Source organism: Drosophila subobscura, chromosome U, assembly GCF_008121235.1.
Source record: "Drosophila subobscura isolate 14011-0131.10 chromosome U, UCBerk_Dsub_1.0, whole genome shotgun sequence".
Taxonomy (NCBI): domain Eukaryota; kingdom Metazoa; phylum Arthropoda; class Insecta; order Diptera; family Drosophilidae; genus Drosophila; species Drosophila subobscura.
In genome coordinates, this window is record NC_048534.1 from 3,155,459 (window position 1) to 3,175,901 (window position 20,443).

Here is a 20,443-nt window from a genome sequence, read left to right on the forward strand (position 1 = left end):
GGTGCCAGTCCCTGAAGTCCGTCAAGCTCACTAAAATGCTCAGCACACAGTTGAATAATTTGATGGCTGTCAACTTGTGCGACATGATTTGTTTTTTTTTAATAATCCAGAATTTGTACGTTCAGAATATTAATTCTTAGGGATTGTCCGAAAACCTCAAGCTTTACACTATTTACATGCCTCAGGCTGACTGGGGTTCCAGCCAGGGCCAACTTGCGTCGCACTACATCGTCTTCAACTCTTGAATGTGGACGGCGTGCCCATTGGCCGGTGGATTGACCTCCTCAATGGTTGGGAGCTCCTGCTCCTATTTATTACCATGCGTGCGAGTATATGTGGACGTGAAGGCAACATCCCGATGGCGGTTATTTTGCCATATCCTGTCCCTCAAATGATGGAGGTCGTACAGGACGGGATGTCTATTAATAAAAGAGAATCAATACAATAATGTTTTTATTTTTCAAATAAATATCAGTATTTTCTCGATAGGTAATTTATCGATAGTTTTCTCTTTCTCAATTTTATTGGTTGAAATTTTACCGATTAAAAACAAACTAATCATGGAGTATTCAAATCGCCAGGTGAAATATCCCTTGCAGCCCTGCAAATTTTTGTGACGTCTTTACATGGCGTCGACACCTTCACTTTTCTCACAAATTTTTGCAGCTTGAAACGTCAAATCTTCCAAAATTCAACTGGTCTGCATTTGGTTTGCATCATCTGCAGACCGTTTGGAGTGAAACCAAAAGTAGAACATACCAACAACGAACCAAACACACGCTGGGCCTGTGTGTGTGCATAAGAACACATCAACAACAACACAAGCAACCCAGAGAACGGATTAAGCAGTGTTCAAATAGATCTGTGAATAATCATTTGAAAGTGTCATGAGAAAGTACAACTAACTCGCAAACAGAGTAATATACTGTTTAACGGAGGCGATATCCATATCCACCCACCCACGCCACAAAACACGGAATACGATTACGAAAAAGTGCAATAAGTGAAAATTGATTTTTAACCAGTGTCAAGTGTAAATTGAGACCACAAGAACAACAAGATGGTGCAGAAATTCCAGTCCCCCGTTCGGGTCTACAAACATCCCTTTGAGCTGGTGATGAAGGTGTGTATCTTATTTGCAGCAAGCCAGAACCAGTACCAACACCAGGCGTGTAGGCGTGTCTCTTCCGTGTTTCTTTTTCTCCTCTATAGATGTGTTTGTTTTATTTATATTTCTCGTGAATAATGCTGGTTACAACACTCTCAATTATGCGAGCAGCAGCTGTTGATTGATTTTCATTGCAATCTTCTTGCACTCGGATTTCCCTTAATTTTCGCACCAATGCAGAAGATAAATAAAATTAACCTTGGGCAGCCATAATTTCCCCCTCTCTTGCACATCCAGAGAGAGAGAGAGAGAGAGAGTCGCTCTACGTCTAGCCATCTCGCTCTATCTCTGATTTGGCTCTCTGTCCGTAGTAGTTTCATGAATGGGAAATCGCTCTCATAACAAAAGATGAGTGTGAGGCGGGGAAGGGTGAGATGCTGGAGGATGAGTGGGAGGCGGAGACAAACGGATAGCTTTGAAGGCCGCAGCTTTTGACACCCTAACCATATCATTTGTTCCCATAAATGTAACAATTATTTGAGGCAACACATTAAACCACACTTACATTGCATATTCAGGAAAATTGGCCCTTCTATGCACAGTTTTAGCGGATACTTCTGGCACTTTCTTATTTTCGTAACAAGCAATTGCAAAAAATACAAAAAACCTCTCAGAGAGCAAAATGTTAGCAGAGGAAGCCTGTCCCATTGAATGAAGAGATAGAGATAGAAAGGGGGTGCCAGAGGCTCATGTTCGTGTTTTGCATTCGCAAGATCCGCCTTTTCGTCTCTCACACAATGGGACAAAACTTACAATTGAGACAGGAAATAAGCGATTATGGCCCATTGCTACACTAACAATCACTGAAAAAGAGACACCATAAAAGCACAAAAAACTATATACTATCTACTGTACATGCGTGTGTGTGGGTGTTGTTAGTGTGTCGGTCATACAACTGATAACAGTACTGCCTGTCAGATACAGCAGTGTTACAGTGGGCCCTCAGTAGGGACTATTTAGAGCAGTTTCAGGGTGTAAAAGTTTATGTTTGGCGTGAGAAATGATGTAGATGTAGATGACATACATACCATACATACATATGTAGAACATTTAAAAGTTGAAAAAAACCACTAAGGTACAGATGTCCCACTGAGTACCGGGTATAAAAGTTGTGACGCGTAAGAAGTGTCTCACACGTCCCTTCTCGTTTTTTATGAAGTTTGGAAGGAATTTTTTTTCCACGGTGCTGGATACCCGCCTTTTAAGGTTTTACTTGATTTTGTATGGCTTTTATAAGCTCCCAGTCGAGTTATTCAGTGTAGACTGTGCTAATATGCGTCTATGAACATTCAATCATATTGGCTTATATTCCATAGACATATTTTTTCTGATAAAATCTCACGCAAACCACTGCCGAACCCCGAATATTTGTTGACGCATTTTCCCTATAGTATTTATTATCTAGAACTTATCAGAGGAAAAACCCCACACCATTTAATTAAGACTCTTGTAACACAGCTGGCGAAACTATTTGATTATCAGTATTTATTAAAAAAAGAATAATATTTTTTGCTCTCTGCAGTTGCTATAGAGTCCAAAAGTCCAGAACATAAAGTCATTGACTCGAAACATAGATAAATGGCTTGCCACTGTATACCATTTGCCATTCGAGTAAGGAAGAAACTAATTGGCTTAACAGTAAATAATCGCATTATACTATCTAACTATTTGCCTGTCCCATCTATCACCCATAGAACGAGTGGTCACGTTTTGATGAAATGTATGTATGTACATAAGTGCCTCCAGTCCCTGTCTGTGTTTGTGTGGCAGTTCGAGGTATGTGTCTGATTGGACAGTTGTTTTTTTTTTGCACACTGGGGATTGCACCAATTCATGATATGAGTTAAATTATAGTTTAAATTGTACAATCAACTAATGTTTGGTGGCGCAATGAACGTAATAAACAGTGTAAATTCCTCTTTGGTAACTGGTACGAGGCAATACCAAGGCTAGACATTGGATATCTTTTCACTTGAGCTCCACACCCCAGTCCCCAGCAGAACTTTCAAAATAAATAAATATCAAGTGTCAAAGCTGATTCGGCTTCGAAGCAAAAGCAGTTGGGAAATACTGCATTATAATATTAAATGTCAAGAAAAGCTGTTTACTCTTTTGCACCCATCTTCGAGGGAGTTTAGGTGAAAAAGAATCGGTGCTGGGCAGGAGCTAAAAATTTATCATTGACAATCACTTTATTTTAGAAAATTTCTCAAGTAATTGGTATACATACATATTGGCATAAGATTATCTAAAAATGTATTTATTGCTCTGAACGGAACAATCCATATTCATCTAATTATAGTTACATGTGTGTCTTAAAAATGAGTGCAATAACTTATGTATAACAACTATTTGTTTATGAAGATTTATCCCATCATTGCAACTTCCACAAACACGCAAAAAGAATTTTTTAATATTTCATTATTGACGTAATAGTCATTTGGCTGAAATGCATTCGTGGATGGCGGTAGATCAAGGTCATCATCAATTTACATTTGGCTCAGAGCGACGACACCACCGACACGCTCTCGAGAGTCGCTTCGAGTCGTGTAGGGTCGTGTCTCGGGGGCACTGAGGGAGAAGAGAGAGAAGTTAAAATACGTATACGCTTGATGATACTACGTCACATGTGCCAAGTAAATTTGCACACTTTCTATATATAGTATAGGAGCCGCTGAAAAAAGCGAAAACAAAAGCAGAACCCGTGTGCCACTGACTCCCCACTGCCATCTACCTCTCCGTCTGTTTTTTGAGTCACTGTAAAAGTCGAGCAACGAACCGACAAAGTTTTCAATGGCCAATTAGCATATGCCATGACTCCACGGGAACAAGGACAACTCATCCATCCGTGGGCAGCCTAATAAAAGGGATTGCGACTGTGTGTGGGTGGGAGAAAGGGATCGCCGGACTGTTGCTTGGACTTTCTCGTTTGTTCCCGAGACCTTTAGACCCCCATGCAGAGGTCGTAAATCATTGCTCATGTGGTTGTTCACACGTTTTCAACAGTTAAATAATTTAGCAATCGATGGGGGCCCAACGGAACATAACAAGTTGTCCTGGCCTCGCTTTTTCCCAGACAGCCTACCGAACCGGACACGGACACACAGTCCCGTGGCGACACACAATCTGCCTTGAACTTTTTAATTATTAAACAAGTTCGGCTTAATTACGAACGTTGCTAGTCGGAGGAAAATGTCAGCCTTCGAGTGCATCTTAAAGGACACGCGACCATGGAGAGATGGCCTTGATGGTGGGGTATGGCCCAGGCCATGTCCTGAGCACTGTGGCGCCTTTTGCTTCCACAATTGTTTGCCTGGAAGTTCCTCTGTTCTGCATAATTTGTAAACTTTTATTAGGGAATTTGTGTTGGGGATTGGAACTTCTGGCATGGCATTCCGTGTGAGAATTAACAGCAGCGCTTTTTAGGTAATTATTATAAATTGCACAGAGGGTAGGGGGAAAAACAAATACAAACGATTCTTTGTGGCACAGTTTGTACACAGATAATTTTTTGTTTGTGCAATAAGCACCCTATTTTGGCTTTTCAAAGAAGAAAATGATCTAATGGGAATTCCAGTGGAGAGAAGATTGGCAGAGCAAAATTGGATAGCATTTTTCAACGTAAAGAAAACATTCCCCGAATTAGGTAGATTCAGTAATATATCTATGCTTTTTTTAAAAATCAGTGTGGGAAAAAATCATTAATAGATTTGCAGATAAAACAGAATTTTCTGGAACTTCGTATATGACGCGTAATAAGCTTCTCACACGTCCCCTCTCGTTATTGACTAGAATTAGAAGAAAGACTGTGATTTATAAAATATTGTACCAGTTGTACTAACGCACACTTTATAGTCCCATTAGTCGCCTCTTTTTTTTCCCAGTGTAGCCCATAGATGGCCGTGTGTTGAGTGCGGCGTAGTTTGCTCATTTGTTTATGCCACCCGACGAGATAAAGCTGAAGAAGCTCTCATTTGAGTGGGGCGGAAGGTGGGCCACAAACAAAACTAGGCCAAAAGCAGCACGAACCATAGATGCTCTACCGCTAATTGGAGCAACTAAAAATAGTTCAAAGCATGTGCAAAACCTGCTCAAACATGGCAAGCATTAAGCATGAAATTATGAACGTTTTCAACCGAAATTTAATTTAAAATATTGAGCAAAAACCCACAACCCGAAGAGTATACCAAAAATAGCATTTATTGTGAGTGTAGAAATTGTTGGCAAATATTTAGCAAATGTTTTGTATCAAAGAGAAAGAGTCGCGGCTGGGGAGCAGAGACCAAAGTCCTAGCCAAGTTCATGTTCATAAATTGGCCAACGTTCAAGGCCGATTGGCATTGTGCCCTTAGCCATAGAGCAGCCATCCCTGCCCTTAGTCTCAAAAAACCTCGAGTGGTTTCATATACACCCATCCAAATCTCATCTCTCAATCCACACTCGCTCTCTGTTTTTGCAGGCCTATGAGAGACGCTTTCCCAAATGCCCACAGATGCCCATTGTCCTCGACTGCGATATCATCAAGGATGAGTCGCTGGAGAATGGGGCAAAGCGGAACACTAGCCGTCGCTGCAAGCTGGCTGTGGATGCGCCCTACATCTTCAAGAAGCTGATTGGCGTGGATTTTGTGTACTTTCTGCAGCACAACTATCTGGACATGAGCGCCCGCACGCTGAGCATCGAGGCCGTCAACGAGAGCTTCTCCTCGCGCATTGAAATCTTCGAGCGGTGTCGCTACTACGCCCATCCGGACAATGCCGAATGGACGTGCTTCGATCAGACTGCCACGCTGGACATTAAGAACTTTTTTGGGTTCGAGCATTCCATGGAGAAGATGGGCATGAAGCAGTACACACAGACAACGCTCAAGGGCAAAGAGATTATTGAGTTTTTCATCAGTCAGCTGGAGGAGGAGGGCATCACACATGTGGAGCGTTGGGTGCCGCCACTCGATGCCCCCAAGTCACCCACACCCGAAAAGGAACAGCAGCAACATCACGATATTCTGCTGGATGGCGACTTTATAGCCCGCAATTTGGGCCAACTGTCACCGATGCAAGAGTCCAAGCTGCTGGAGCTGCGAAAAATGCTCGATGGTGTCGATGATCTGGAGCGTGTGCCCAGTTATCAGACCATCCTGCGTTTCTTGTCAGCCAGGGACTGGCATGTGAGCCAGGCCTTTGCCATGCTCCGCGATTCGCTGCAATGGCGCAAGGAGCATCGCATTGATGCTCTCCTCGAGGAGTACACCAAGCCAGCGGTGGTGGTGGAGCACTTCCCAGGCGGTTGGCACCATCAAGACAAGGATGGTAGACCCATTTATATACTGCGTCTGGGTCACATGGATGTCAAGGGTTTGCTCAAGAGTCTGGGCATGGAGGGGCTACTAAAGTTGGTATGTTTGGTATCCGAATTAAGCTTTGGAACCCGTGTAAATATCTTCTCTATTAGGCCCTACACATTTGCGAGGAGGGCATACAGAAGATCAACGAATCTGCCGAGCGCTTAGATAAGCCTGTCTTGAATTGGTCGCTGCTGGTGGATCTGGAGGGTCTGTCCATGCGCCATTTGTGGCGTCCCGGCATCAAGGCTTTGCTGTACATCATCGAGACCGTGGAGCGCAATTATCCAGAGACCATGGGCCGAGTGCTGGTGGTGCGAGCGCCTCGAGTGTTTCCCATTGCCTGGACCATTGTGAGCGCATTCATTGGTGAGTGGCTAGGGGTTTCTCTTCCTCTGCCAGTGTCAATGACTTTTAATCGTTTCCTGCTCTACAGATGAACACACACGCTCAAAGTTCCTGTTCTATGGCCCCGATTGTGCACACATGACCGACGGTCTGGCCCAGTACATTGACGAGGAGATAGTGCCAGATTTTCTGGGTGGACCCTGCAAGGTGAGTGTAGAGGATCCATCCTCATTCCACTCGATTTGTAGTAGTTTGCAGTCAGTTTTTATTGGATGGCAGTTGTAGATACATATGAAAGTATTTTTGATTCCATTTTACATTTGATTTGTTCAACATTTTATTGCCTCTTTTGCGGCTCTGCGGTTAAACTGCAGCCTGTGTCGCATGTGGAGCAAGTCAGTCAGAAATATTTTACGCATTGTTATTTATCCAAATGCGGTTGTGTAAGCAGCTCCCTACAACAATTACTCTTTCTCGTTGCGCTCTCTATTTGCGATGTCATGTCTCATGTCCCACACACACACACACACAGTTTATGCCTTTTGTCCATCGTTCTGTTTTACACTCCTCTTTGTGTGTTGGTCTTTCCTTTTGTCGTCTTTGTTGTTCTTTTGTTGTGTTTTTTTGTGCCAAGTCCATAAATGCGCCGTCGCTGCCGCTGCCGCTGCCGCTGCTGCTTAGCATTGACATCCGCCACAAGCCATGTCCTCATGTCCGTGTCTCCTGTGTCTCTGTTTTACGCTTACTTCTAGCCAAAGTTAGATCTTTCTTTCAGCTTCCATGAACTCGCATAAGTTAAACATTTCAAATTTGTATCCCCAGACCATGATACACGAGGGCGGACTGGTGCCAAAGACGCTCTACAAGATGAATTCCCTGGAGGATCATGATGATGATGTGACAATTGTTTCGCCTGCCAGTGGCTCGGCATTGGCTCCAGTGGCTGTGGCACCCATGAAGCGTTTGTCGGCAGCCCATCAGCATGACCATCAGAATCTGTACAAGAGTGTGGACCTCAAGGCGGGCTTTAGCCACGAGCTGCTCATCCGTAACGAGGATCCCAAGAGTGTGCTCACGTGGGACTTTGATGTGATGCGCAATGATTTGCACTTTACGTTATATCGAGTCACCCAAGAGCTGCCACAGAAAAATGGTAAGAGTAAATCTCCTTTCTTTTTCCCCCCTTGAAGGAGTTCACATTGTAATATCCTTTCCCACAGATGATGCTGTTTCCTACTTTGATCTGCAGGACTTTGTCGAGGGTGTCAACTACTTCCGGGAGGAGCCAACGCTCGTCTGTCGGCACAAGGAGAGTGTGCAGGGCTCGCATGTGATGCACCACAACGATAGCTATCTAATGCACTGGTTCAGTCCGTCGGGTGCCCAACTGAACCTCTTCTATGAGGTACTCAGCTCGATCAACTACAAGGGCTCGATGACCAGCCTGCAGTCGGCATTTTCCTCCAACTCGTCGGCGGCCAGCTCGGTGCAGAGTCGATGATATGAGACGTATGGTGAGGGTGGACGGGGCACAACAGCTAGGGGTGCTGCTGGTGTTTCTGGTGCTGCAGCTGCTGCACGACCGTCACCGCTCGAGGTGCCCATGGAGGCGGCGGACCTGCTGTCAGGTACGCTAATGGAGAAGAGCCTCAATCTGTACGACACACCCGATATATTCTTTTAACGGACACCACACCACACCTGCTGCAATCTCTACTATAGTTAAGTTTATATTTAAACATTAGTTAACTTAGGAAAATGTTTAGTTTCGGTTCTTTTTAAATTATATTTAGCACAAAACATTTTTGTAGCCTGTTTCCTTGATGTCCCCGCAATTACGATTCTATCTAATATAATCACGAATACAACTCAAAACTTTGATTAGCATTAAGGCCAACAAAAAAAGCTGCTGAAGAAATTCTGTGACTCTCATACGTACGGTTGTAATCCGAAAAGGAGGATTGGAAATTTTAATATATCACACACAACATTCATTTCATTGGCAAAACTAACAAACACCCAATTCGTCAATTAGTATATATTTTAGCAAGTATATATATTATACGTATATTATATTATAATTAGCAGCTTAACTGCGAAATTTAAACTTGGAGTTTACGTAAACATTTTGCGGTAGGGCGGCAGCCGGTAGCTGCAGGCTGCATTTTATAATGCTTTTTATATCGAATGCAACAGAAATTATGAGATTTACAAGAAACAAAAGAAAAACAATCTATCTAATCAATGACTAACGACTACGTGTTACCTAAATAGTTTAATTATTTGTGGGGGAGCCAAAATTGTCAAAAATGTGCCGTTTAGAGGATTTCAAAAATGATTTTAATAAACAAAACAAAAAACACACAACACAAGCAGAACTTAAGTACAACAAATACAATATACAACACATACAATTTTAGTTTGTGCTCCAACTTTGCAACAACAAAAAAACCATGTAACGAAATCTATATAAATGACTAAAGAAAAATGATAATCACTAAACGTAAACCAGTAACAAATAACAAAACAGAAATTGATTGAGAAAAGATAAAAAGCCAAGTACGCAAGACCGATAGAGCGCATTGCATGTTAACTAAGTGTAAGTAGTATTAGTAATAATTATTGCATCAAATAAAAAGCGATTAGATCAATTAAAAGTGCATCTATCAAGCGACTGTCATTTCCATCTGCGACAAAATGCTGGGAACACAAACAGCTGAAGTTGAACAGGTAAATAATTATTCCATAATACAGGGAGGTGGTTGCCCAGTTCTAAATTTAGTTTAAGTGGTTAGTTTTGCGCAGAGTTGGCAATTTGCCAACTTGAGTTATCACTCGTATAAGGAAGGAATCAGAAAGTTTGGATCATGAAAAATATAATTGCTTCAGGAAATGCTTGCTAAAACAGCCCAGCATAATGTTGAAAACATACCCACGGAACCTTAGAAGTGGACCACAAATCATAATGTCTTCCATGACAATTGTTTTTATTGAGAAATAGTATATTTATACATTATCTTCTATATATGTATAAGACATCATGTGTGTGTTCAGAAATTTGTCTAAAATTTGTCTAAATTTGTCTAAAAAGTTCATTTGTTCATTTGTATTTGTTTAATCATATTTAATATTTGTTTTATTTATTTGTTTAATTTTGTATTAATCATTTTAATAACAATGCCGCGTCCTAGAAGATCTAATCTTTCCCAGCGAAGCCGTAATGCAATTAGGCAACGGAATATCGCGAGTCAATTATCTGATGGAGAACGAGAAATCAACTGTAAATATGAGAGTTGCATTGTTGAACGATCTATCTGCTGATGATTTCTCGAAGCAATTGCTGACTATCGGTAATGGCCGTGTTCCTGTTGACAAATCGAGCGGTTTGATTTCATTTCCTCCAAATTTTTGCAATTTCGTATCATCAAAAGACGAGCTTATCAACAAAGTATTCCCGGATATCATTGCTAACCACAAAAATACTAAATGGTTAAGTGAGCGAGCCATTTTGGCCGCTAAAAATAAAGATGTATATGACCTCAATCTTATAATTCAAAATCAAATCGTAGGTACTCTGTATTCATTCAAATCTATCGACTGTGTAACAAACGAAGAAGAAGCCACTAATTATCCAACTGAATTTTTAAACTCCTTGGATGTGCCTGGTTTACCACCGCACAATTTAAAACTTAAAGTTGGCTCGGTAGTCATCATGCTTAGAAATTTAAACCAACCAAAACTGTGTAATGGAATGCGTTTGGTGATCAGAAAACTGATGAGCAATGTGATTCACGCGTCGATACTTAAAGGAAAATTTAAAGATGAGGAAGTTCTTATTCCAAGGATTCCGATGATCCCAACCGATATGCCCTATGAGTTTAAACGAATTCAGTTCCCGATTCGTCTTGCCTTCGCCATGACGATCAACAAATCACAGGGCCAATCCTTGATCATTTGTGGCCTCAATTTTGAAAATGCATGTTTTTCTCATGGTCAATTGTACGTGGCATGCTCACGTGTCGGCTAACCATCCGCTTTATTTGCTCTTGCGCCTGACTAAAAAACAAAGAATGTCGTTTACCACAAAGTGCTTGAATGAAAATCCTATTACCATCGCATTGGATCATTGCAACCTATAGAAGATGCACAGCATAAATTCTTGCAAATATACTTCATGGGCAATATGGAAGAACAACTTGACAGGCGTCAAGGGATCAACACAGCTACGAAGAGAGCAATTCTCCAAGATTTGCAGCAAATGCTTCATGAACATCATGCATTGGTCAGGCTGTTCAAAACTGCTTTAGAGCGCATGCCAAGTGATTGCAATTCCGTCAAGTCAATTAAATACATTTGCAAATATGTCACGAAAGGGAGCGACATGGCGGTTTTTGGTATCCAAACATCCAATACCAACGATGAAATCACGCGCTATCAAGTTGGTACTTTTTTGTTTTCTATCTATATAAACATATTATTTTGTATCATTGTTTTACGTTCATCAAAGCCTAAATTAGTTCAGCTAAAAAGTAACACGGCATTCATTGACTGTTAGGCGGAGCGAAGGTTCGCCGGGTCAGCTAGTACATATATATAATAGAATACAATATTACCCAAATAATGTAGCACTCACCCAATTATACCCGGTACTCGAAGATTAAATAGGGTATATTGTATTTGTGCACAAAAGGAAGGAAGAAGGAAACGTTTCCGACCCCATAAAGTATATATATTCTTGTTCGTCTTGTTTGTCGGCTAGTTCTCGGAGACTATAAGAGCTAGAGCCACCAAAAAACTGTGACGCATAAGAAGCGACTCACACGTCCCTCCTCATCCAAATTTAACGCCAATCAGTCACCTATCTACTTGCACATCATATCACTTGCAATATAAATGAATGAAGAAAAACACATTTTTTATTAGCTAAGATTATCAAACAAAACTTCACAAGTGTTACCTTAATAATACATCTAACATGATTTGAGTTAAATCTAATCTATCAGTTAGGGGCAAAACGAAATCAAAAATGTACCCTGCTTAGTAAGAAGTGCTTAAATTGAAACACGCGCCCTTGCCGTCTAGTTAATGCAACACTGAAACAACAATTATCGATATCTGCCTCTGCTCTCACTCTCTTCTCTTTGTTCTGATTTCAATTTTAATTTATGAGATTGATTTAGTAAAAATAAACTAACAACCAGCTGAGCAGAGCCCCAAATACGAACAAGTGGGCAAGCAACAATGTGGAATTTGGGCAGCTAACCATGTTTTGGGCGCTCTTATCTTATCCTATCCAAGGCGGACGCACGCCTTGAAGAGGTAATTCATTGCCCGGCAGCACAGCACGACCGGCTGGCCATGAAATGCGGATAAGCTTGTTAAATCTTATCGCTGACCACTTTCCTTCTTGGACCTTTTTCCCAATAATAGTTCGGCAATTGTTAATTTTTAAACAGTTCGAGCAGAGCCGTGACCGTTAGCACATCCACCGCAAACGGAACCAAACAGAGACAGAGACAGCGATAGAGACATGGTTGCAATCAAGTGAGTACTTTTATTACACCCGCCGATATCGATACCCGATACATTCAACAATTGCAATGGACAGCGCCGAAGACGACAAAAAATCCGCCGACAATCAAATAAACGAGATTTTAACTTCATTATCGGACTATTACAGTGGTGAGGATAATGGCCAGCAGGCGGGCAATCTCTTTGACGATAAGAAGATATTTCCGGAGTTCCGCAGCGGCCCACTGGACGCGTATCGTCAGAAGGCGAGCTTCTGCTACAAGCGGATGAATGTGCTCCTAGAGGGCGAAGAGCACATTCGACTGAAGGTAACAACCGCCATTAATTACATTTTAATAGCCTAGCATTAAATGTGGAGCAGCCGATCGATCGGCTACTGTGGTGCGGTACAAAGTACAATGTCTCTGTCGCTGGCTTTGTGCCCTTTGTCTTTGGTGTTATCTGCGGGGAAAGTGCACTTAACCCACCATCTAATCTTACCCCGAAGCGTTCTTATCTGGTTCATTGACTAATCGAACTTACATCCCCCGCTGTCTACACAGCACAAGGTATGGCAATGGATGGAGCAGCACCCAGACTACCAGCGGGAGCCGGAGGTGGCCACATTGGAGCGGACTCGTGAGTTGGCCAACAAGCGGCAGCATTTGCTCTGGGAGCAGCATTTCTTTGGTGTGAATGAGGTAAGCAGACACGTCATAGCTAACCAGTTACATTTCAAATAATGTTCACCCCCTTTAGTATTTGGGTACACCTCATCTGCTTCTGGCCTTTGGCCAAGCCATCTTTAGCTATGACTTTAGCACCTCGGTGAAGTTTGGCCTCTCGAATGGCATGTTCCCCAGCACTCTGGTGTCCAACGGGTCTGGCCGCTTGGGAAAGTACATTGCCAAGATCTCTGATAATAGGATTCTGGGCGCCTACGCTCTTACAGAGTTCTCGCACGGCACCAATGCGCTGGGCATGCGCACCCGTGCCACTTATGATCTGAAGACCAAGGAGTTTATCATCCACACACCGGATTTCGAGGCATCCAAGTGCTGGGTGGGCAATCTGGGCAAGACCTGCACCCATGCCATTGTCTATGCACAGCTGTTTGTTCCCGATGACAAGCATCAAGGTTTGCAGGCCTTCCTGGTGCCCATTCGCGATGAGCGCACGCTGCTGCCCTTCCCGGGCGTCACGGTGGGCGATATGGGCGAGAAGATTGGCCTGAATGGCATTGACAATGGGTAGGTGCCACCAAAAAGAGTTTCTGTATATGGATTATAATGATATTTCTTGCAGCTTTGTGAGCTTCAATCAGTATCGCATTCCCAAGGACAATTTGCTGTCCAAGACTGGCGACATCGATGCCCAGGGAAACTACAACAGTCCCATCAAGGATGAGCGCAAGCGACTGGGTGCCTCGCTGGGCGCCCTCTCCCAGGGACGCGTCAACATCACAGCCATCACGTATGTGGCGCTCAGCAAGGCCGTGTCCATAGCCACACGTTATGGTGCGAGCCGCAGGCAGTTCGGACCCAACAGCAGCCAGACGGAGTGGCCCGTGATTGAGTATCAGTCGCAACAGTATCGTCTCATTCCCCATTTGGCCACCACAATTGCATTGCGTGTGGCCACGCTGTGGATTGGCAAGGAGAACGTGGACATGACCATGAAGGGCTTCGCTGGGGAGGATACCTCCAAGGCGGGCATGGAAATCCATGCCATATCTTCGGCTCTCAAGCCGGTGGCCACTTGGGCTGCTCGCGATGGCATTCAGGAGTGCCGCGAGGCCTGCGGCGGACATGGTTATCTGAAGTCCTCTGGTCTGGGTGATCTGAGGAACGACAATGATGCCAACTGCACATACGAGGGCGAGAACAATACGCTCATCCAGCAGGCCTCTAATTGGCTGATTGGTCTGCGTCGCGGCAATGCTGATTTTGTGGCTGTATCGCCACTGGAAACGGTGTCCTTCCTAAGCGACATCAATGGGATTCTGCAGAGCAAGGCAGAGGAGCGCACACCAGCACAGGCATTGGATGCAAACAGTGAGTCGTGGATTATTTGAAATCATTTGATTTGTAAAATAATCATCATCTTTTTAGATCTCCTGAAGGCCCTTAACTGGCTCACCGCCTGGCAGCTGGAGACCACTGTCAAGCGTGCCGAGCAGCTGCAGCGCGAGGGCAAGGACGCCTTTGAGACACGCAACAACATTCAGGTGTTTGCCGCCCAGAAACTGTCCATCATCTATGGCGAGGTGACTGCGAGTCCTCTGTTGGTTGAGCATACTCTGACTTGATATGTTTCCCATTTTAGCGCACCATCTACTACGTTTTCTACAAGTTTGTGAACAGCCTGCCCGCGTCGGCCGAAAAGCAGGTGCTGGAGCAGCTGCTCTCATTCTATGGCGCCCATTTGGTCACCAAGTATTCGGCCATTTTTTATCAGGGCGGCTATTTCCGCGACAGTCCACACATTGAGCTCTACCAGCAGGGTATTCTGCAGCTGCTGCCAGTGCTGAAGGATGAGGCAATTGCACTGATTGATGCAATTGCACCCACAGACTTTATTCTCAATTCACCGCTGGGCATGAGTGATGGCAACGTAAGCTTGACTACCTTTTCTCTCTGCTCTTTAAATGCTAATAGATTTTGCTTATTCTTTCAGATCTATCAGCATTTGCAAAAGACAATTGTCTCGACGCCTGGTGTTTTCGAACGTCCCGAATGGTGGCGCGATGTCACCTACAAGGATTATTTGAAGCGCGCCAAGTTGTAGAGGGTGTTCACCACTTAAATCCATTTTTTACATTCACAAATGTGCAATAATAAGTTACTTAATAATTTGTTAATCGCTAAGCGATGCTAATTACATCATGAAATACGTTTCGCAATTATTATAAATAGTTCAAGACACAAAAAAGAAGAAATTTGTGTAACGTTTTGGATATTAGACAACCAATTATGCATGGGTGAATTGCATTTGGATATGAATGGTTTTTGTATATTTGGAATACTCTACAAATTTCTAAAAAAAAAAAATACAAAAGAACGTAAACGGAATTCATTTGCTTGTCAAATCTGAACTCAGGATGGCTTTTGATGCATTAAAAATTGTAAGAGTGGCGGAAAACAGCCTCAGCAAAATCGTTTACTATTGAAATTGATGAAAAATTCAAGCATTATGTGTCCTAAAATGATAACTTCTTCACTGAGTTTATTCAATAAATAAATATCAGCCCACGAATGACATAAATAATTGTTTTTAAATACCCTAACCATTCGATTTCTCAGACTCAGGCTCTAGAAACACGAGAGCCTCATGCCATCCCAAAAAATCGTTTACCATTGAAAATTTAGGGAATTCATGACGAAAGCCATCTATCTATCTTATTCCTATATTTTCTGCTTGTACCCAGGGCCAGCTCGGGCCCTTATACAGTGGCTCTCAGATTAAATCAACCAAAGATTTGTTCAAACTTAACAGTGGTATAACTTCTGAAGCGTCTTGCCCCTTCGACAAGTTCTCAAACCATTTATAGTGTCTAGGCAATTCCCAGATAAACCAATCCCTGAGGAAAAACTACGGTATCGAATCTGTTTCTTAGGATATGTCATATTTACATGTGTTCCAGGGTAAAACCTCAAGATTCCCCTCAACTTGGAATAAACGTCACAATTTTTGGTAGACTTAGTATACACATACAAATTGCTACTTAAAAAAAAAAAATACAATAAATAGCACTACTCGGTGCTGATTGATTTGTTTTGTGCATTGATTTGCAACATCTGTCCAGCAGCAGCTTGTTATTTTTTTGGTTAGTTCTTTAAGCTTAAATACGATCACAGTCCGACAAACAAATACAAATATAAAGGAAAATAAATAACTGAAAGAATTTGCTAATTGGGTGTCAGGGCAGGAAACCGGAGCCGGAGAACTCATAGAACTCCGGTATTGAGGCGCTTTGAGCGATGTGTGGCGCAGACCTCATTTGAGCGAGCTGCTCGCCCGACTCGCTCTCCGTCTGGATGAGCATCGGGATCTGTTGGGGCAGGTCGCTGGTGGCCCACAAATACAGATCTAGCGTCTTTTCCGTGCAGTCCGCAATGAAACGCACAAAGGGGCGTATGTCGCCCTCGTTTGCCAGCTTTAGGAAGTGATAGTATTTGCTGCGCTGTTGCTTTGGTATGATTACGGGCGGATAGCCAGCACGCATCAGCAGGGTGTTCATCAGCAGCCGCGAAGTGCGTCCATTGCCGTCGATGAAAGGATGTATGTGCACCAGCTTGTAGTGCGCATAGGCAGCATAGCTGGAAGGGAAATTCGATTCTTGAGCATATTCCTAATTGGGAGTCATCTTCCACTCACTTGACAGGATGCAGCGAGCTGCTGTGCTCGGAGTTCAGCCAACGCTCAAAGCGTTGCATTAGCAGTGCCAAGTCCCCAGGGCCAGGCGGCACATGGCCACCCACATAGACCTGATTTCGTCTGAATTCTCCGCCCTCAATGGGATCCACATGCCCTAGAACACGACGATGCAGCTCCAGTATGTCCTTGATGGTTATTTCCAGTCTTTGAAAGATGATTTCCATTAGTTGGGGGTCAAAGAAATGCATTTTATGGTCTTACTTTTGCACCAGGCTCGCATTGATGTACTTCATGGCCAGATCCATGCCCAGGATTTCGTTGTGCTCGTCTATGGACTTGCCATCGACGGCCATGCGTGTCTCCAGAATGGATCGTGTCTGGGCCAGTGTCATGGTGTTGCCCTCAATGCCCACCGAGTGGTAAATGTGCTGAAAGTAAGCCTCCTTCTTGGCGCGACGCAAAGCAGAGCTGGACTCGTGTATGGCCGACAAGGCGTCCCTTTTGGAGTCTAGGGACTGCAGCCGCCGCTCATCCAGAGTTTGCACCACATCCGCTGTGCGCTGTCGATTGGCCAGAGCCTCCGAGTTGCTCGGACAAATGGTTAAAGCCTGAAAGTAGTACTGATCCGCCAACACAATGTTGCGTTGATTGTGCTCCAAGAACTCGCCGTAGCGCAGCAGCACCTCCGGATGCTTGGGCGCCAGGGCCAGGGCATGCTCAAACAGTCGCGACGCCTTGTCATCTTTGCCCGACAGATGCATATCCTGGGCGAGCCGCAGCGCACCCAAAGCCTCCTTAATGTTGGTCTGCTCCGCCTCCGAGTAGCTCGAGCCAACGCTGTCGCTGATGCTCTTGTCGTAGAACTCCTTGAAAGCATTCAGCTCCTCCACCGAGTACACGGCGAACTCATCTCGCGTCTGCAGATAGTGGGCATTGGGCAGATGATGCAATTGTCGCAGCCTCCAGCTGGACGAGGTCAACGCGTGAAAGGTGAAAGCAGCAAAGCTGCCAGCAACAAAGAACAAAGCAAAACGATAGAACTGATGGCGTTTCGAAGTGCTGCCATGCTGCTGCTGATCCCTTGACTTCTCTTTTGCTATACAGTTGGCTTCCGCTTCCGCGTTCACTTGCTCGGGTGCATGCAGTTTGGCCATGCCCATGGTTCGTTCCTTCCACCCTGTCGCTCACTCTATGACAGTTTATGCTTTACACGAATTTTGGCTACGGTGCACTGCAGGTACATTTTCCACTGATTCTCACTAAGTGCGGGGTGTGTTTTACTCAATTATTTGCACAAATATTCCAGCGAAAACCCAAACACCACGTAGTTGGTGCTTCTTCTTCGATTTTGTCAAGTGTGAGCCACCTTGCACGTTATATTTTGTTAGTTCTCTGATAGTTGGTTTGATTAACACACTTAGCACCAACAAAACAATCTCAGATAAATAATTTAGTTTTCTACTCGATGGACTTATTTTTAAACACTATTACTTTTTTTTTGATGGCTCATTCCGAGTGACTGTTCAAACTTAACACACTAAACGCCCGCTTTTAAATAGGTTAGCACTTTTTCCAAATTGGCGAAATAAAACTGCTTGTAAATGTTTATTGTAGCCACCCATCCCCCCTGTTTACGGATAAATTCGAATGGGCACCGTTTCATTCAGCTAAACTGCGTTAAAAACCTTTCAGTTTCATGAATTTCTTAGTTTGCACTTAAACACCCATTGGTCAACAGAAGGTTAATCGGACTCGGTCAATGACATATTTACTCGATTTTAATATTCTGTTTAATATTGCCATGAAACTAAGACTCTCCGCAGTGGAAATACAATTTTCTACGATTTTACAATACATTCGCCACAAGATTTTCCTACTCTTCTTGACTATTTTATTGGATTGCTTACAAAAATAACGACTTAGCTGAAAGGTTTCGAAAAAAAACGAAATAAATAAACGCTTTTTAGAATGTTTTCTTACGTTATTTGACCATTGGCTGATGGCCACCCAGTAGTATTTTTCTTTGTTTACCCTGTTTCCATTATTTAATTTATTTAATTTAATATTTTTTTTTTTGATTAAATCATCGCAGGGATGATCGGACTTTGATCGCAGCTTTCAAAGCTGCTCTGAAACATAATATTGCCTTAATGTTTATATATGTATAATGCTAAATTTGTTCAAATATCTCTCCAACGCAAATTTACTTTTTTTCATTGATTAGAGCCAAAGATTTCCAAAATTTCTTAAATTCGACGACGTCCTTCCCTCCAAGGGTACTAAATGTTGCTTATTCCATGAAAAATGTTGGGGAACAGTGCTGCTCACTTTTCGCAACATGTCGCTGGTCCACACAAATTATGTTGCCAACGGTAAAATACGTAAGCGGGATGGAATAAAGACATATTGCTGCGATGAAAATTCCCATGCTGCGAGAGAGAAAAATCCCTACGGGGAAGAAAGAAAATTCTCAAGGGACATTTGAAAAACATGCGTATTTTTGGATTTTTGGAGTTTGGATACCCCATATTATTGAATATACCCTAAGAATAATTTATTAGATGGATGAAATTCATTGAATATACCATTATATATATTAACCTGATGTTCGTGGTTAAAACATCCCCAAAAGTAAATGTAAAAGTAAGTAAAATATATCTTAAATGGTCATATTGGGTATGAGCAAAACAAAGTGAGTCCACATGGCGATGTTTTTAGCAATAGTTTAGAAGCTTAGCCTATAAGTATCGAAAGAGCTGCAAGGTGCTAAGGAGAGTGAGTATTGGCGCTTTACAACACTAAATCCCATAGATGGCGCTGGTGGATCTTATTTTTAATTGAAAGTTGAACTTGAAATTATTCGCTTGGCCCAAAAACCGGATACTGGCTAAGTAATATTTTTGCATTTTGTTGTTTACATTTTTCCTAAGAATCCCCTGAGTGCTTCTCGCAGCTTATGAGTAAACCCACTCGTCATTTATTAAATTCGAGAAATATTTGTTTTGGTTTTATTTATAAATCTGCTGAGTTTTATAGAACGCATTGAGACATGGTGTCACAGGCAATACATCTCACACTCGCCCGTCGTCGAGCCAAACATAATGTGGTCAGTGATTTATGAGCTAGCTGAGATTCGAGAGTGGCAAAAGAGCACTTCAGATATTATTCAGTGCGCCTCTGAGGGGATTCCTAGTAGAAGAAAACGAAAAGAGCTGAATGGAAAGCTAGAAATAATGGTACGAACTATGGAATAAATCTTTAATAAGATTTATTTTCTAAGAAGAATGATGTTCTATGAAAAGTAGAGCTCTTTGAGCTAGAGCTGACTCAATTGGCCATCTTTCAGCATTATTTTTTGGCCATTTTATTATGGTCAATTCCATTTAAAATCAAAATCAAATCTGTCCAAAACTTGTTCAGTCACCTTGTGGTTGCATGCTAATTAGTCCACTAGAAATCCCAATATTCTAAGTGGCAGCCAGGATGCTGAAAAACGGCCACCGCGTTAACCCCTTTGCGGCTTTGCCTCTTTCCTCTTTTCTACACAAATTTAAACTGTTCGGCTGGTAAGGGGGTGCATGGGGTGTTTCCAAGGTCACTTTTAAATTTGCATTTTTCTCGTCTAATTGTTTTGAATCACTCACACAGTCTGAGACACTCGTGAAGCAAACAAACCCACGCAAACCCCCCAATCTGTC

General features: G+C 42.9%; 3 protein-coding genes across 5 annotated transcripts; 2 read left to right on the forward strand and 1 right to left on the reverse strand.

The window, feature by feature from the left end:
• Positions 1-647: 647 nt before the first annotated feature.
• On the forward strand, positions 648-9,069 carry LOC117902445 (protein real-time). The gene is made up of 6 exons (XM_034813837.1): positions 648-1,123; positions 5,628-6,563; positions 6,620-6,878; positions 6,946-7,064; positions 7,680-8,010; positions 8,078-9,069. The coding sequence occupies exons 1-6, from the start codon at positions 1,061-1,063 to the stop codon at positions 8,356-8,358; spliced, it is 1,989 nt and encodes a 662-aa protein (XP_034669728.1). The 5' UTR covers positions 648-1,060; the 3' UTR covers positions 8,359-9,069.
• A 3,185-nt stretch (positions 9,070-12,254) lies between these two features.
• On the forward strand, positions 12,255-16,036 carry LOC117902444 (peroxisomal acyl-coenzyme A oxidase 3). Of its 3 annotated transcripts, none has more exons than XM_034813836.1 (8): positions 12,255-12,401; positions 12,538-12,697; positions 12,932-13,069; positions 13,128-13,618; positions 13,674-14,422; positions 14,480-14,634; positions 14,694-14,981; positions 15,045-15,288. In XM_034813836.1, the coding sequence occupies exons 1-8, from the start codon at positions 12,388-12,390 to the stop codon at positions 15,153-15,155; spliced, it is 2,106 nt and encodes a 701-aa protein (XP_034669727.1). In that variant the 5' UTR covers positions 12,255-12,387; the 3' UTR covers positions 15,156-15,288. The 3 variants fall into 3 exon arrangements, with proteins under 3 accessions (XP_034669727.1, XP_034669726.1, XP_034669725.1); XM_034813835.1 differs by lacking the exon at positions 12,255-12,401 and adding an exon at positions 16,026-16,036 and having other exon boundaries at positions 12,443-12,697; positions 15,045-15,158; XM_034813834.1 differs by lacking the exon at positions 12,255-12,401 and having other exon boundaries at positions 12,443-12,697.
• On the reverse strand, positions 15,973-18,252 carry LOC117902447 (protein adenylyltransferase Fic). Its single transcript, XM_034813842.1, has 3 exons — positions 17,007-18,252; positions 16,746-16,949; positions 15,973-16,687 (listed from the first exon to the last, which is right to left on the reverse strand). The coding sequence occupies exons 1-3, from the start codon at positions 17,903-17,905 to the stop codon at positions 16,288-16,290; spliced, it is 1,503 nt and encodes a 500-aa protein (XP_034669733.1). The 5' UTR covers positions 17,906-18,252; the 3' UTR covers positions 15,973-16,287.
• Positions 18,253-20,443: the final 2,191 nt, after the last annotated feature.